The sequence below is a fragment of the Typha latifolia genome, chromosome 7, assembly GCF_019914945.1.
Source record: "Typha latifolia isolate L0001 chromosome 7, TyphaL0001v2, whole genome shotgun sequence".
NCBI classification, from domain to species: domain Eukaryota; kingdom Viridiplantae; phylum Streptophyta; class Magnoliopsida; order Poales; family Typhaceae; genus Typha; species Typha latifolia.
Window position 1 is genome coordinate 3,069,107 of NC_133092.1, and position 16,921 is coordinate 3,086,027.

The following is a 16,921-nucleotide window of genomic DNA, read 5'->3' on the forward strand; positions in this document are numbered from 1 at the left end:
TGTTGATGGATTAAACTACAGCGAATTAATTAGTATATGCTTTCTAAAACTCTAAATAAAAATGACAGCTGTGGGATTTGAACCCACGCCCTTTCGGACCAGAGCCTAAATCTGGCGCCTTAGACCACTCGGCCAAACTGTCTTATATTGTTATTAAATTAACTAAATCAATATAATCAAATCAAATCGAATCAAATCGAATCAAATTGAAACCAGGAAAAATATAAAGCAACATACACAAAAGAACGACAACGAGCACAACAAAGAACTCCAACTCTGATGTCCGTCTCCATCGTGTGAACCATCCCATAACAACATAGAATCCTTGTTGCATTCATTCCTTTCTTTCCCTTCTCTATCTTCAGCTAACCTCATATGTGACGTGAAGTGAGGGAAGACTCTTTCGTACGCCTTCTCTCCGATAAGAAGATCCGAATGCCCGAATCCTTCCACGACCAGCCTCTTGTGATGAAGGTCAGGGTGGTGCAACCTCATGTACTTGTTTGCAAGGAATGATGTCTCAGGTGTTACTAGGAGAGTCCTACCACCAGAAATGTACAATGTAGGTATAGGCATTCTCTCAGGGTGGATCAAGTAGTTGTTTCGACCTTTGGAGTCAACAATGAAACCTGTGGTGCAAATTTTCCTGAGGTGAGGGAACGCTGATAGGGGAAGTCTAGGTAAGTTTTGCTTGATTAACCATTGATGTACTGCTTCGCTAACGTTCTCGTGCCAGAATGCGTTTCCAAATATACCCGAGAAGAGCTCGCACTCGTTGAGTCTGCAACGCTCGGGGCGGGGGATTTGTCGAACGATGAACTTTATAACTCTGTGTCCTAAACTGTCCTTTGGATCATTAGATAGTGATAGTATTCTATTCTTTTGTAGTAATGCCATGGAGACCTGCAATATAGTTGTTTGGATTCATATTTGGTATTTTGGAGGGAAACCAGAACTGACCAACATGGATGGAGTTAAGCATGAGAAATGAAGATGAGACTTACAGGGATTAGAGGGAGCCTCATCTTAAATAAAGCTAAATTTGTCAACTTGAAGTACATCGAGGTATTGGTGCAGGAGAGGGATGCTATGTGGACTGCAGAGATGTGACCTCCTAGGAGTGCAATATGAATTGCCAAGCCTCCAACACAATGTGCAATGACATGAATTTTAGTCCCTGGGGCATGTAATTCCAGGATTCTTGCAATAGCTGTAGCCAACAAAGAAGTATTTAGCTCTAACTTTATACAATTGGCCATAAGAGTACAAACTAAGATAATAGGTTTTTACCTGCAGGTATGTCGAACCTTCCAATATCTTCTAATGTGAAGTTATTTGAGGCATGCGAAGGATGAAACCTTGGTTGAAGAAGCCACGTCTCATGTCCTTCTTCCAATAAATTTCTAATTAAATCTCTTGGTTCGGTTGGCAGGTAGTAGCTCTCCGAGTGCCCATTAAGCAGAAGAACTGGATAAAGCTTTCTCTGTTCATAACGCCTACATTGAATTGAATTGTTGTTCCACTGTTGGCAACTGATGATATACCCATCTTCTACAATTTTAGCAGAGAAATGCACTAGTTAAAGCAAGAAGAATAGCGATAAAGTACAAAGATGAATGTCACCAGGAATTTTGGCCCACCTGTTTTTAGTTCATGAAAGATGCTTTGTGGATAAGGATCTTGAATTGTTGTATCCATCCTTGTGATATCTATTGTTCTTTCCCTAGGTACTTGGAGGATGTATGTTCTCCAAAGGCTTTGCAAGAGAAGGCATAAAAATGTACTTCTGTTTTTCCCTTTCAAGCTAATCAAACTTTTTAGAAGCTCAAAAAATGATATGTGAAGCTCACCCTTAAGATCCACCAATTCTTCATCACCAGAAAGTTTAGGCTCATTGTAGCAATTTCTAGCCAGCGTTTTAAAAGTAACTTGCAAAGTTGTAGACTCCCTCCAAGCATTGACAGCCAGAAGGTAAGGATTCATAACCTTCTTTCCCTCAAGAATGTACCTGATTCATTATGAAACTATTGGCTAGATGGCCTCAAAAAAATTATATAAAATATCAAGAATGAAAAGAAAACAGAAAAATGGTCTATTAAGTCGTTTGATATCAGTACCTTGAACCAGAGACAGCAGCTAGGACTAGTTGATAGTGCATGTATTGTGTATATGGAGTTCTACTGTCTACTTTGCACATGTCTACTTCTCCATCAACGATATAGAGTTTATCTTTGCTAATGGCCTGGAATGTGACAAATCCGCCCACCCTTCCTTTAAGGAGAGGACTTGGCTCTCTGAAATCCGAATTCTTCTGTGCAAAATCTCTTTGGCTAGATGAATTCATCTTCACAACAAGGTCAACTGAACAAGGCATCCCTCCAATAAAACCTTTCATAGTTTCTTTTACCATGACTTCTTCACCTTTCCTCATCGTTAAGTACTCACTAGAAGATCGCATTCCGGTATTTGACTGTTCATTAATTAATAAGGAGGTTTCTGGTTCAATGTGCTTGCAAGAACGTCTTGTCTCTTGTATTAAATCTTGAGCTTTGAACCTCATGACATCTTGAATTATGTGCCTACTAACATGCTCAGCAACGGCAGCAATTGTAAGGCATGGATTGATACCAACTGAGCAAGGAATTATAGAGGCATCACATATGTATAGTCCTTCATGAACTGCAAGTTCATGATTAGAACTTGGGTCATAAACTTGACCTTTGGAGTTACAGACCCCAACTGTAGGACTTGAAGCTGCATTACACCCTCCTAGGAGGTGAACAGAAGTACTTCGGTACCTGGACATGAATAAAATGCCTCCGAGTTTCTTCGTGAGCTTCTGAAGTGCCTGAATCTTTTTAGGAAGAAGAGGATCATGAGGAGGAAAGATGGATATATTTTCTCTTTTCTTATCTAAGGTAATCCTCCCATTGCACTCATCATATCCCATTACATTGAACACCACTGCTTGGCTAGAATTTAATCCCATCAAATGCTTTAACTTATCTATTAACCCGTGGAAGAACCAGTAATTCGTAGGCCATCCATATGTCGTGATCCCTTTAAAAAGAAGGTAAGGATAACTTGTTGGAAGAACTCCACTCTGCATAAATATCAGCAAATGTAATTTTGCAAATAGAACAATTTAGTCCTAACTTGGAAGAATTTATTAGATTCATGTGCATCAAGATAAGATAAAACTCCATAAGAACAAGGTAGGTCTTAGACCTGGATTGTGTATCCCAAAGATGAAGTGTAGGATGAAGATATTGCTGGCCCCGGCCTATTCTCAAATGGAACATTTGAGAACTGCTTCTTGGTTAGTCCATGGGAATTTAGAGGTGCCTGGCTTCCAGCAAGATATGCCACATTATTCCCATTGCAACTGAACCCAAATCCTAGCCTCTCAGAAAGCTTTAGTCCCCTTCTTTCCGAATGGAACAGTATCTCCACTGTGCCTAGCACTCCGGCTGTAGGAAAAGTAATTATTCATGCAATTTTTCATGTGGTTGGAATGAAGAATTAGCTACCTGCAATTAATTCTTACCTGCAAGAACTACAAAATCTGCAGAGATATATTCAAGATTATCAAAGTATACCCTCCATCGTCGCCGCTGATGTTTTCTGCCGTTAATTCCGTCCAGGTTTTCAAGAACATATAGTACTTGGCGTTCTGTCTTCACTATACATCCAGCCTGCGCAAGAAGCATACGACACACTAGTATTAACAGTACTTTCCAAGCATCATGAGCTGAAAGGATTTAAGATTCTGCATGAAAGAAAAAGCATGCCTGAATAGCTGAAGCTATGTAATTCTTGTCAGTAGAACACTTCGCGTTGTAAGGACATCCAGATAGACAATTACCACAAGCCAGGCAATTCCCCATCTGTTGCAATCCTGCTGACTTGGAGGATTCATCCTGACCAAAATTTATACTAAGGTTAATTGAGTCAGGTGTATAGTCTTCAATCTCATCTCTGACTACTTGTTTCATGACTCGAGCATTAGAGAACTCAATCGGAACACGCTGTGCTCCTAACATTCTTGAAGCAGTGGATTGAAAAATATCCCAGTCATCATTCCATTCCTTAAGCCACTTTGGGTCCCTTCTTGTTCGAATCGGAGTCGGTACTAACACTCCCCCATTCACAAGAGACCCTCCTCCAAGTCCACAAGCCGCAGCAACCAAGGAATCATCTTGTTCGTGTATCTATGAATTCCATTCAATTAACTTGTTATTATAAGCATCCAAGAGAGCGGCATTTAAGAAATCAGGTTTCTTTTAGTATTAACAGCTGTATTTGTTGAAAAAATTTAAATATCAAGAGTCATCGTAAGTGCACGGGTACACAACATATTAGCTGATGAATCACCTGAAACAATGCATTCTTTGCGCCGACGTTGAACCCCCATTTCCTAGAATCCATTCTCACCGCCGACATGATGCTGTAGCTGTCTGTTGGAAAGTCCTCTGCCTCCCATCGCCGTCCTTTCTCAATCAGGCATGTCTTTATGCCCGCCATCGACAGCCGGCATGCGGCCACCGAACCGCCATATCCAGAACCAACGACAATGGTGTCATAGCTCTCATGGCCTTCTTCCATATATATAAAGTCTAGCTCAGGTATTTTGCAAACTCACGGAATAGGATATAGGAATCTCTTAGGCAAGGAAGAGAACCTGCATGTATATTTTCTGAGATGAACCGTCTAATTCTAATACTTCACTCCTCACAAATACTGTCCGAAAAGCTTAAATAGAAAGTTTTTCGACGTCTGAAGAACTAGTTTGAATAAGAAAAATTCAAAAAGAGAAAAGTTATAAAAACCTATCGCCATATTTCCTAGCAGCGTGACTGACTTGCAATCCTCCAGCTATTCTTCCCACGATGCAAGCGTAATCAATAACTTTGACTAGGACTCTTTCTTGGAATTCAAGTATCCTAGCATTCAGTTAGCGATTGCCATCAGTAAGGATTTCAGAGAATCCCACAAGTTTTTATTATTTTTTTATGTTTTTTAGAGTCCCACAAGTTATTTAAGAGAAATTTGCATACTTTGCCGTTTACACTCTATGTTTTTATTATTTACAAATCAAGTCCATTTTTTTAAACACCTAGATTAGACTTACACAAACACAGACACCTTTTGGACGCACAGCAGAAAAGAAAACATTCCGTTATGTAGAAAAAAAATTTCCTAAACTTATTAAAATGCCATTACTTACTTCCTCTTCCTTTCTCTCTTTTACGACACAACCGGAACGACGATCGGATCATCGCTCCCTGGCCGGGGCACCACCGGACCTCACCTTCCTCGTCCTCAAGATCCCGGGCCGGGGCACCGCTCTGCCATCCTCATCTCCCCCATCCTCTCCAAGACCTTCCGCCTCGGCCTCCCAAACGTCTGGTGGTTCGTTATGGGCGACGACGACACCGTCCTCATCCCGATGGCGCCACCACCTGCTCACTAAGCTCCCTTCCGTCGCCTCTCCCTCCGGCTTCTCCATCATAGCCCAAGGCCAACCACCTGACTAGGTCTTTGGCCTCGCCCTCTGTAGCGGTCCCCTCCCGTTGTAAATCCTGCCTCTCTGTCGACGGCATTAACAACTGCCCCCTTGAAAAAACTGCCGCGATATGGTACGATAATTGCTTTCTTCGTTACTCTTCCGTCAACTTCACATCCATCGGCGACACAGCATTTAGAGGAAGGGTAATTATTCGATACTAACCGATTAGTTATTAAAAATAATTTTCATGTGAATAAGTTAAAAGGGCATATAGGATATTTTACATATATATGACTAGACTAATTGATGAAAAAATTAAAATTTAAATATTTTCTTATTACTTATCATTATAACAGTTTTCTTAATAATAGGAGTGTCAACTTCTCTTTTTAGAATTTTTAACCAGTATGCAATTCTTGTTCAAACTTAATAGTGTTTTCTTATAGTTTTCTAACTATTTATTAAATTATTATAATTTTTGTCAAGTAAGTCACCTAATTCTTTTTTTTAAGTAAATAGCTTTCATAAGCCACTATTATAATTCAGCAGTGGTTTACTCTTACCAACTTCCTAGAGTTGATTATATATTCGATTCCACTAAGTAGATATTGAGATTAATATTTAATATTTTTTTAAGTATTGTATGTATGTATTTGGTCACATCAATTAGGGTCTCACCTCTCTAACTAAGAGATTTAAAATTTAAATTTACACGAGTGCGTTAGAGGATTGACTCAGTTATTCAATCTAATTACCAAAGAGAGCTAGTCATATTATCTAATCTATAATTTGCGAGTAGTAGGTTATCAAAAGAAAGCCAAGAAAAAAGAAGCAAATCCTGCTCTTTTCTAACCACGAATAGTTAAATGGAATTATAACGATTCCAACAGCTACTAACAGAAAACGGTTAAACTCTCATTAACGACGCGTTCTCTCCACCATTCATATGCATGTGATATGTTACACCGTGATCTGCATTACTATCTCTTATATATATATATATATATATATATATATGTCCTTTGCCAGTCTGTGTTCATATTTGTCAATTGGAAATTAAATGGTGACATATTCCTACTTGTGGATGGTTAAATTAAATTTAACTTTAATTGCTTGTGGATGGGCGTTGCTGCATATGGATGCCGTTATTGTTGAAGGATTGACTAAATAGTGCAGTTTACGCAGGCTAAATTTCGAGATTTTATTTTAGTTCTTGGTAGATTCTTTTTTTTTTATAGCACTAAGAGCTTAAATATCGATTCTGGCTTTGTTCATTGCATTAGATTGATTGCCTTTAGAAGTCCACTGGTACAGTCAAAGTCAACCGTGGTTGTGCTCGTGTGCCTCCTGTACTTTTAATCTGATATGTTAAGGCACATCGCTAGATACATGTTAGTTTATTGATTGTGTGCATCCGATTATTTTTATCCTACCTAAAAGAAAATATAGAGATGTATCATATAAAATTGGAGCAACCGACACAATAGAGATTATTGGATGCGCGTGATTGATTTATTAATGTATAATCGGTGGTGTGCTTGAATTGACCTACCTCAGTCAATTCATTGTAGTCTTAACAAAAATACTAATTGATCAGTATTTTTATCGTCATATATTTTTTCTATCTTAACTACTAAAAAATTAAATTAAAGGAATTTATATATATTATCATCGTTTTTGCCTAGAAATTTTTATTATCTATCAATCTATCTATCTATTATGCAATCAAATTTTCAGCTCATGAGAGCAATCATGATTCAATGATGGATGGTTTCAATCCACATCCCAAGGCGTTGATACTGGAAACATCAGCGTCTGACAAGATGGCACCTTAATGCATCAGATATGACACCATGCTTATATCCTCTTCCAACTTAGATGCAAGATTGCAAACGCAATCTAATTAATTATCATATTAAGAACAGCTGCCATCTTTTTTAATAACCCAAAAATTAGGTATGAACTAGAAAATTGGTCCATTGTTCTTAAATATATAATTTAAGCTTCAAATCATATGCATAATCAAGTTATTGTAATTTCGAACTAAATATTTAATATAAGCTTCAAACAATATATAAAATTAAATTATTACGAACTAAATGTCGCTAAAATATTGCTTTAAATCACTGTTATCGAGTCATCAACTAAACTGTTAAACCAAGCCACTAAAGTTAATAAATAATTTTTTCTATAATAATTATTTATAATTAGAGTCTACCTACAATCTCCTGACTGGTAAGGGAGATAACTAGTGTCCTCTAATAACATGCAAGATGGTATTAAGTGTTAGGAGCTGTTATGTCATGACTCATGGAGAATTAGCAGCCATGCATTCATACATGCATGCGCGGATAGATCATAGATGGACCATTTGAATTGAACTCGTCCCAACTATACCTCTTGACATGCATGCATCCGAGCTTGTTTGTGTGCAAATTTATTTTTCTCGATTTGCGCATGCGATCACTGTTTGAGAGCTATGCAAACGAGGAAACCGAGCACTTTGGCGTACAAGGAGTTATGTCTCTCTTTGGCATAACTTAGCTGCCAAATTATTTTTATCAAGCCGGGTGTGTTTCTATTTCGATCTATATATCATGTCATATATTCTCTCCCTCTCTTTTATTTTTAGTTTTTTTTTAATCATTCTAAGTTTGCTCATCCAAACACTATAACCAAGTATGTATGTATGTGTGTTCTAAACTTCTAACTGTGCAGGAAAATCATTTTTAGAGATAATAATTTTGTTTAACACAAAAATCACAAACTCCGTGAGAGATTTTTAGTATCTATAGTAAAATAGATATTGCTGTATAAACCGCAGATTCTTTGAGCGATTTAAATATATTAATCTTTTGCTAATTAAATGTACTCGAAATACTCATATATAAAGCAATTTAAACTAAAAGAAATTGTTAACTCAAACAATAATTTATATATACATGTATGAATTATCTTACACGACGCGCGCGCACACACATATATATGGATTGAAAGCCCTTCACTTGTATAGTACTCTTATTTTGTTTGGATGTACTCAAGAGAGAAGAGAAGAGAATATAAAAATAAATATACTCTCAAAATGATTACAGCGTGATGTTCCAATTTGGTTTGAGGAGAGAAAAGAATAAAAAATAACATATTTATTATTATTATACCCTTAATCTAATATTTAATTATTAAAATAAATCAGCACAAGTTATAAAATTGATAAGATTACTATTTTAAATAAATAAAGTTCTGATAAAAAAAATAAGAATAAAAGTAACATATACGAGCTATATTATCTAATAGCTATAATATCTAATATTTAATTATTCAACTTTAAATTTGTTAATAGATTAGAAAAGATTTAGGTAAATAGTATAATTGAATAAAAGCATATTTAAAATATTAAAATATAAAAAAGTCTATTTTCTTTCTCTTTCTTTCTCTCTCCTCCTCTCCACTCTTGGAGAGAAAAAGAGCGACCATTAGATGCAATTTTTTTATCTCTCTCCTAAAAATTCAATCTCATGTTCTCCCCATCCAAACAGGACAGGGTGTAAGTACTTAAATTTGAGGGTTTATTATAATTGGCCTAGATGAACAATAGATAATTACACTAAGATTCCCTGGATGATTGTCTATTTCTACATGTCTATTTTCTATTAACACTATCAGGCTGATAGTGTTAATAGAAAAATAAATTAACCATTTCACCTCGTTGTTGTCGTTGCTATTTCAACTCTTCCACCTCCATCGAAGTTGGCTGTTTTTGTCACCACTATTTTTGGCATAGTCGTCTCATCTACTATCTCTTTCTCACCTCGTGCCAAAGCAGTTAGCGGATGCGGAGGAGTTGGGCAGTGGCAAGAGAGGAATTTGGGTTGTGTTTGTGTGCTGCGATGTGGGTTTGTGTGATGTTTTGCCACCATCTCTGTGCTGGCAAGCCGGATCTCTGGCTTGTATAGTATATGTCCTCCCTCTCATCGCTTAGTTGTTATCTTTTTCTTTGCTTTTTTGTGAGTGCATAGTCTATTTCTCCCACTTCAGAGATTGCATATCTATATGTCTTTAACTGTCATATCGCTACATAGATAATTTATGTAGAATCAAGGGGACGATGCCCTCCTGGATTTGAAGAGGAACGGCATTGCCTCCTTGATCCTTTTGGTTCATTGCTTGCTTGAAGTAGAATTATATTCGTGCTATTTACTAGATTTGGTAATTGAAGCCATTGTTTTTATTTTTGTACAAAAATATTTATTGTATCTTTTCATGCAAAACCAGATCTTGTCGAGTCTATTTATATTTGTCAACATTTTGAAGAGTATATGGAACTGGAGAGGAGTAGGTTGAGATTATAGTTGGTTCACTCTTTCTGATTCTGTAACCCCTAGTCCCTGTTACTTGTGTTGATAGTAAGCTAGTGCATGTTATCTCCTCAAACAGCTGTTGCATGGTTGTGTCTTTATATCTTTAATGATTCTGTTAATAATATTCTTGGAACTATATCTATCACTTTTATGCGTCAGAACTAGTGCAGAAAGCATCTTACAAAAATTTCGCATTGTTACTAATGAATACCATTCCATATAAGCTGTGTAGTTCTTTTAAACTTCAATCTGATAAACTGAAGTGATCGATAGCCCTGTCCAAACTAAGGAATGCAGTCACTGTGGTTTATGTCATATCTACTCAGCCAACCTCCAGTTCCATGCCCACCAAATTGCAATAGCTGACAGAAACAATGTTAAATGTGCATATGAACTACAAGCTGAAAGATAATGCCCTCCAGAAATCATTGTACTCGCAGGAGGAGGTTGACCTGGAAGCCTCAACTGAGTCCACCCTGGTGTCCCATTCTCTAAGTGGGAGAGAACACAACGCAGTGGGTAGGCCAAAGCCACACATAAGAAGGGACTAGATAATCCCAAATCATGAGTATTTCTGATATCATTACATACAGAACCTGACCAACATCCAAATTGTTTATGCATATAAACATATTTCCTTTACTTAAATAAGTTCCTCTATTTAACTAATCAATCACATTAAAATCAGCAAACAAATAGGTAACATAAGAACACAAAAGAACAACATTAAGCAGAACAAAGAACTCCAAGTCTGATGTCCTCCATCTCCATCGTGTGAACCATCCCATAACAACATAGAATCCTTGTTGCATTCACTCCTTTCTTTCCCTTCTCTATCTTCAGCTAACCTCATATGTGACATGAAGTGAGGGAAGACTCCTTCATACGCCTTCTCTCCGATAAGAAGATCTGAATGCCCGAATCCTTCCACCACCAGCCTCTTGTGATGAAGGCCAGGGTGGTGCAACCTCATGTACTTGTTTGCAAGGAACGACGTCTCGGGTGTTACTAAGAGAGTCCTACCGCCAGAAATGTACAATGTAGGTATAGGCATTCTCTCAGGGTGGATCAAGTAGTTGTTTCTACCTTTGGAGTCAACAATGAAACCTGAGGTGCAAATTTTCCTGAGGTGAGGAAATGCTGATAGGGGAAGTCTAGGTAAGTTTTGCTTGATAAGCCATTCATGTACTGCTTCGCTAACATTGTCGTGCCAGAATGTGTTTCCGAATATACCCGAGAAGAGCTCGCACTCATGGAGGCTGCAACGCTCAGGGCGGGGGATTTGTCGAGAGATGGACTTTATAACTCTGTGTCCTAAACTGTCTTTTGCATCATCAGATAGTGATACTACTCTATTCTTTTGTAGTAATGCCATGGAGACCTGCCATTTATTTGTTAGGATTCAAATATGGTATTTTGGAGGGAAATTAGAACTCTCCAATAAGTATAGAGTTATCATGGGAAACGAGGATAAACTTACAGGGATTAGAGGAAGCCTCATCTTAACTAAAGCTAAAGTTGTCAGCTTGAAGTACATGGAAGAATTGGTGCAGGAGAGGGACGCTACGTGGACTGCAGAGATGTACCCTCCTAGGAGTGCAATATGAACTGCCAAGCCTCCAACACAATGTGCAACGACATGAATTTTAGTACCTGGGGCATGTAACTCCAGCATTCTTGCAATAGCTGTAGCCAACAAAGAAGTATTTAGCTCTAATTTTATGCAAGTGGCCATAAGATTATAACTGAGAGAATAGGCTTTTACCTGCGGGTATGTCGAACCTTCCAATGTCTTCCAATGTGAAGTTGTTTGATGCATGCGAAGGATGGAACCTTGGTTGAAGAAGCCATGTCTCATGTCCTTCTTCCAATAATTTTCTAACTAAATCTCTCGGTTCCATTGGTAGGCAGTAGCTCTCTGTGGAGTGCCCATTAACTAGAAGAACTGGATAAAATTTTCTCTGTTCATAAGGTCTACATTGAGTTGAATTGCTCTTCCACTGTTGGCAACTGATGATATACCCATCTTCTACGATTTTCACAGAAAAAAGCATTAGCTGAAGCAAGACGGATAGCGATAAAATATAAAGATGAATTCAGTAGGAATTTTGGCTCACCTGTTTTTAGTTCATGAAAGATGCTTCGTGGATACGGAACTTGAATTGTTGCATCCATTCTTGTGCTATCTATTGTTCTTTCCCTAGGTACTTGGAGGATGTATGTTCTCCAAAGGCTTTGCAAGAGAAGGCATAAGAATGCACTTCTATTTTTCCCTTTCAAGCTCATCAAACTTCTTAGAAGCTCAAAAAATGATATGTGAAGCTCACCCTTTAGATCCACCAATTCTTCATCACCAGAAAGTTTAAGCTCATTGTAGCAATTTCTAGCCAGCGTTTTGAAAGTAACTTGCAAAGTTGTAGACTCCCTCCAAGCATTGACAGCCAGAAGGTAAGGATTCATAACCTTCTTTCCCTCAAGAATGTACCTGATTCATTATGTGAAACTATTGGCTAGATGGCCTCAAAAAGAATATATCTAAAGTAGCAAGAATAAAAAAGAAAACAGAAAAATGATCTGTAATTCTTTTGACATCAGTACCTTGAACCAGAGATTGCAGCTAGGACTAATCGATAGTACATGTATTGTGTATATGGAGTTCTACTGTCTACTTTGCACATGTCTACTTCTCCATCAATGATATAGAGTTTATCTTTGCTAATGGCCTGGAATGTGACAAATCCGCCCACCCTTCCTTTAAGGAGAGGACTTGGCTCTCTGAAACCCGAATTCTTCTGTGCAAAATCTCTTTGGCTAGATGAATTCATCTTCATGACAAGGTAGGCTGAGCAAGGCATCCCTCCAATAAAACCTTTCATGGTTTCTTCTACCATGACTTCCTCACCTTTCCTCATTGTTAAGTACTCACTGGAAGTTCGCAGTTTGGACTTCGATTGTCCATTCATTCGTAAGAAGGTTTCTGGTTCAGTGTGCTTGCAAGAACATCTTGCCTCTTGTATTAAATCTTGAGCTTTGAACCTTAAGACATCTTGAACTATGTGCCTACTAACATGCTCAGCAACCGCAGCAACTGTAAGGCATGGATTTATACCAACTGAGCAAGGTATTATAGATGCATCACATATGTATAGTCCTTCATGAACTGCAAGTTCATGATTAGAACTTGGGTCATAAACTTGACCTTTAGAGTTACAGACCCCAACTGAAGGACTTGAAGCTGCATTACACCCTCCTAGGAGGTGAACAGAAGTGCTTCGATACCTGGACATGAATAAAATGCCTCCGAGTTTCTTCGTGAGCTTCTGAAATGCCTGAATCTTTTTAGGAAGAAGAGGATCATGAGGAGGACAGATAGTTATATTTTCTCTTTTCTTATCTAAGGTAATCCTTCCATTGCACTCATCATATCCCATTACATTGAACACCATAGCCTGGCTCGAACTTAATCTCATCAACTGCTTTAACTTATCTATTAACCCGTGGATGAACCAGTAACCCATAGGCCATCCGTATGTCGTGATCCCTTTAAAAAGAATGTAAGGGTAACTTGTTGGAAGAACTCCACTCTGCACAAAGATCACAATGCTGAAAGTCAATCTTTGCAAACAAATAGTTCAATGCTAACTTGAAAGAATTTATTAGATTCATGTGTGAAGAGACAAAATAGAACTTTATAAGGTCAAGCTAGGTCTTAGACCTGGATGGTGTATCCCAAAGAAGAAGTGTAGGATGAAGATATGGCTGGGCCAGGCCTATTCTCAAATTTCACCTTTGAGAATTGCTTCTTGGTTAGTCCACAGGCATTTAGAGGTGCCTGACTTCCAGCAAGATAAGCCACATTGTTTCCATTGCAACTGAACCCAAATCCTAGCTTCTCAGAAAGTTTTAGTCCCCTTCTTTTGGAATGGAACAGTATCTCCGCGGTACCCAATACTCCGGCTGTTGGAAAAATAATGATTCATTTTTCATGTGGTTGGCATGAAGAATTAGTTATCTACAATCAATCGTTACCTGAAAGAACCACAAAATCTGCAGAGATGTATTCAAGATTGTCAAAGTACACTCTCCATCGTCGCCGAAGTTTTTTGTCGGTACTCTTGTGCTCTTCATCAATTTCATCCATGTTTTTAAGAACATAAAGTGATTGGCATTCTGTCTTCACTCTACATCCAGCCTGCATAAGAAGCATACTACATACTAGTATTGACAATAATTTCCAAGCATCATGAGCTGAAAGGATTGTCTATCTGCATGAAAGAAAAAGCATGCCTGAATAGCTGAAGCTATGTAATTCTTGTCGGTGGAACACTTCGCATTGTAAGGACATCCAGATAGACAATTACCACAAGCCAGACAATTCCCCATCTGTTGCAATCCTGTTGACTTGGAGGTTTCATCCTGACCAAAATTAATACTAAGCTTAATCGAGTCAGGTGTATAGTCTTCAATCTCATCTCTGACTACTTGTTTCATGACTCGAGCATTGGGGAACTCAATTGGAACACGATGTGCTCCTAACATTCTTGAAGCAGTCGATTGACAAATATCCCAATCATCATTCCATTCCTTAGGCCACTTTGGGTCTCTTCTTGTTCGGATCGGAGCAGGTGTTAACACTCCCGCATTCACAAGAGACCCTCCTCCAAGTCCACAAGCCACAGCAACCATGGAATCATCTTGTTCATGTATCTATAAATTCCATTCAAACCAAATTGTTATTCTAAACATCCAAGAGAGTGGCATTTATGAAATCAGGTTTCTTTTAGTCTTAACTATCGAGAGTCATTGTAAGCTATTTATGATGATTAGGAAAGAATACTTTATGCGTAGCTACACACTTATTAGCTGACGAATCACCTGAAACAATGCATTCTTTGCGCCGACGCTGAACCCCCATTTCCTCGAATCCATTCTCACCGCAGACATGATGTTGTAGCTATCTGTTGGAAAGTCCTCTGCCTCCCATCGCCGTCCTTTCTCAATCAGGCATGTCTTTATGCCTGCCATCGACAGCCGGCACGCCGCCACCGAACCGCCATACCCAGACCCAACGACAATGGTGTCATAGCTCTCATGGCCGTTTTCAACTGAACCACATCTATCTCTTCTTCTCTCCATATATATTAAGCCTAGCTCAGATATTTTACTAATTCGCAGAATAGGATATGAGAATCTCCAAGACAAGGGAGAGAACCTAGGTGCATATTCCCTGAGATGAACTCAGCTGAGAAATTATTCTGTAAGGATTTCAGAGAATAAGATATCTCGGATTCTTCGGGATTCCCGAATAGGCAGCTCCTTGTTTTAGCTGAGAATCCAAGGTTGGGTGTGAAATCAGACTTCTTGCTATTGTCGGTCTTTGCATGAGACAAAGATGATGCAGAGATTCCAAATTATTTCTTTGAATCTTATGTGAATTATTATTGCAACCTAGTGCATGGTCATTAGTACGTATGTAGAGATTCCAAACAAAGGCTTCTTGGATCATGCAAAAATTCTTATATTTCCTGATTATCTTTCAGAGACAAGAATAATCTGACAATTTCTCTAGACTTCCAATCCTTCAGAGACATAAAATCCATTCCATGGTAAACATCAAAATTAGTACTAAAGAATCACTTGAGATAACCAAGGCCAGGATGAGCTTGTACTTTGTACGACATACTATTCCACCTTATGATTATTTTCTATGGTATATATATCAGGATTCCGGAATAGTCTGAACATACTCTTGCATTCATAGGAGAATAATTGAATATAGCATCCTTTTCTATTTAAGAAATTTACAAGCTTAAAACTTGGAAGATATCCTCTTTGTTGAAGGAAAAAAAATTAGGTAGTATATGAGAGACAAAACCATCAGATATAACAATAACAGCAATCATTTTGCATTGAAGAGGGTGAAGAACTTGCTGCTAAAGACCTCCACATTCTTAGACTCTCGCAATCTCGACAGCCTTCTGAAGGGCTTGAAGGAGACTTCTCATAATTCTTGGCTCCCCTGGAGGTACTTTATCTTTCAAAGTTCCATTTCTTATGGCCTGGAAGAGCGGCCCGGAGCTATCGGTCGCCGGAAAGACTACGCAATCGATGTAGACAAGCACTTCGGTCTTTCCATCGTCGATGTCAATGAATCCCAATCTAACTCCTCCTTGTACTTTGTCCACCTATTGCCAATTGTTTAGATAATTAAGCATAAAAAGGAACAAAATTTTACCGAATATTCTATTAAATACTAACCTTCAGAGGGACAGGAAGTGGTAAATTCGCGCCTTGGCAAAGACTATTCGCCCACTGTCGGAAAAAAAAAAACTCTATCTTTTAATCCATTTCAATGTCATCATGAGCTTACGAATGATTTCCTGGTTGCAAGAAAGAGTACCTGAAAGAGCAAGGTCTCGAACAGAGCAATGTCGGTGTTGGCCGGCAGCTTCACGGAACCAAGGGAGATTCCACCATCATCACCATCAACCGAGACAATGTCATCTTTCTGGGGCAAGGCCCTTGTGGGCTTTGCAGGTGATGTGGCTTCTTTAATAGATACTCTTTGAAGCTTCTTCCATGAACTACCTCCAACGGAGAAAGGAAGAGCTCCACCTCTGTGGCTGAATCGTGGACAAGACGAGCAAGAATGTTGATGATGGCAAGTAGAATGGATCAGGAGTTGCCTTGCAGCAGCCATGAAGTCTGGAAGAAGAGATCACAATGCAGTGGAAATGTGGGATGGCTAAAGCCACACATAAGAAGGGAAGAGATAATAAAGTTGGTGACGCTCAAAGAAGTTAGTGAGTTTTTTTTCTTTTTAAGATAATTACACTAATACCCGCTCCACTAGTGAGGTCATTTTCAAATACATCTCTCGTTATTGCTTTAGTATAAAAGAATTTCTCTCTCTCCATCTTACGGTATCAACACGAAAAATATCAAAATAACCATTTAACCCTTAATTTTTACTCTTTTTCTGTTCTCTAAAATAAGGATAAATAATTCTAGAGAGCATCAAATTGATCACGTAGGATAACTAATAAAATAAGTA

The 16,921-nt window shown here is 38.3% G+C and overlaps 3 protein-coding genes and 1 non-coding gene across 5 annotated transcripts; all 4 read right to left on the bottom strand.

The window, feature by feature from the left end:
- Positions 1–62: 62 nt before the first annotated feature.
- TRNAL-UAG (transfer RNA leucine (anticodon UAG)) lies at positions 63–142 on the bottom strand. Its single transcript has one exon. It is a non-coding gene; the product is annotated as a tRNA-Leu (tRNA).
- Positions 113–5,641, bottom strand: LOC140792493 (uncharacterized). Of its 2 annotated transcripts, none has more exons than XM_073143536.1 (10): positions 5,228–5,641; positions 4,375–4,681; positions 3,792–4,211; positions 3,548–3,695; positions 3,229–3,470; positions 2,118–3,103; positions 1,641–2,008; positions 1,291–1,548; positions 1,005–1,210; positions 113–903 (listed from the first exon to the last, which is right to left on the bottom strand). In XM_073143536.1, exons 2-10 carry the CDS (start codon positions 4,603–4,605, stop codon positions 202–204), a joined length of 3,561 nt encoding a protein of 1,186 aa, XP_072999637.1. In that variant the 5' UTR covers positions 4,606–4,681; positions 5,228–5,641; the 3' UTR covers positions 113–201. The 2 variants fall into 2 exon arrangements, with proteins under 2 accessions (XP_072999637.1, XP_072999636.1); XM_073143535.1 differs by having other exon boundaries at positions 1,291–1,551.
- Positions 5,642–10,469: 4,828 nt separating this feature from the next.
- On the bottom strand, positions 10,470–15,155 carry LOC140792151 (uncharacterized). Its single transcript, XM_073142990.1, has 9 exons — positions 14,743–15,155; positions 14,155–14,574; positions 13,897–14,059; positions 13,583–13,824; positions 12,466–13,451; positions 11,985–12,352; positions 11,633–11,896; positions 11,348–11,553; positions 10,470–11,248 (listed from the first exon to the last, which is right to left on the bottom strand). The coding sequence occupies exons 1-9, from the start codon at positions 15,001–15,003 to the stop codon at positions 10,541–10,543; spliced, it is 3,618 nt and encodes a 1,205-aa protein (XP_072999091.1). The 5' UTR covers positions 15,004–15,155; the 3' UTR covers positions 10,470–10,540.
- Positions 15,156–15,600: 445 nt separating this feature from the next.
- Positions 15,601–16,634, bottom strand: LOC140791941 (uncharacterized). Its single transcript, XM_073142668.1, has 3 exons — positions 16,268–16,634; positions 16,126–16,179; positions 15,601–16,052 (listed from the first exon to the last, which is right to left on the bottom strand). The coding sequence occupies exons 1-3, from the start codon at positions 16,565–16,567 to the stop codon at positions 15,819–15,821; spliced, it is 588 nt and encodes a 195-aa protein (XP_072998769.1). The 5' UTR covers positions 16,568–16,634; the 3' UTR covers positions 15,601–15,818.
- Between the last annotated feature and the right edge of the window lie 287 nt (positions 16,635–16,921).

Coding starts and splice junctions, on each gene's coding strand:
- LOC140792493 (XM_073143535.1), bottom strand. CDS start 4,605: ATGGAAGAAGGCCATGAGAGCTATGACACCATTGTCGTTGGTTCTGGA. Junction 4,212..4,374: donor CAAAGAATGCATTGTTTCAG/GTGATTCATCAG, acceptor TGGAATTCATAG/ATACACGAACAAGATGATTC. Junction 1,211..1,290: donor AAGGTTCGACATACCTGCAG/GTAAAAACCTAT, acceptor TGTTGGCTACAG/CTATTGCAAGAATCCTGGAA.
- LOC140791941 (XM_073142668.1), bottom strand. CDS start 16,567: ATGGCTGCTGCAAGGCAACTCCTGATCCATTCTACTTGCCATCATCAA. Junction 16,180..16,267: donor TCGAGACCTTGCTCTTTCAG/GTACTCTTTCTT, acceptor TTTTTCCGACAG/TGGGCGAATAGTCTTTGCCA. Junction 16,053..16,125: donor CACTTCCTGTCCCTCTGAAG/GTTAGTATTTAA, acceptor AATTGGCAATAG/GTGGACAAAGTACAAGGAGG.
- LOC140792151 (XM_073142990.1), bottom strand. CDS start 15,003: ATGGAGAGAAGAAGAGATAGATGTGGTTCAGTTGAAAACGGCCATGAG. Junction 13,825..13,896: donor AGATTTTGTGGTTCTTTCAG/GTAACGATTGAT, acceptor TTTTTCCAACAG/CCGGAGTATTGGGTACCGCG. Junction 11,897..11,984: donor CTTTCATGAACTAAAAACAG/GTGAGCCAAAAT, acceptor TGAAAATCGTAG/AAGATGGGTATATCATCAGT.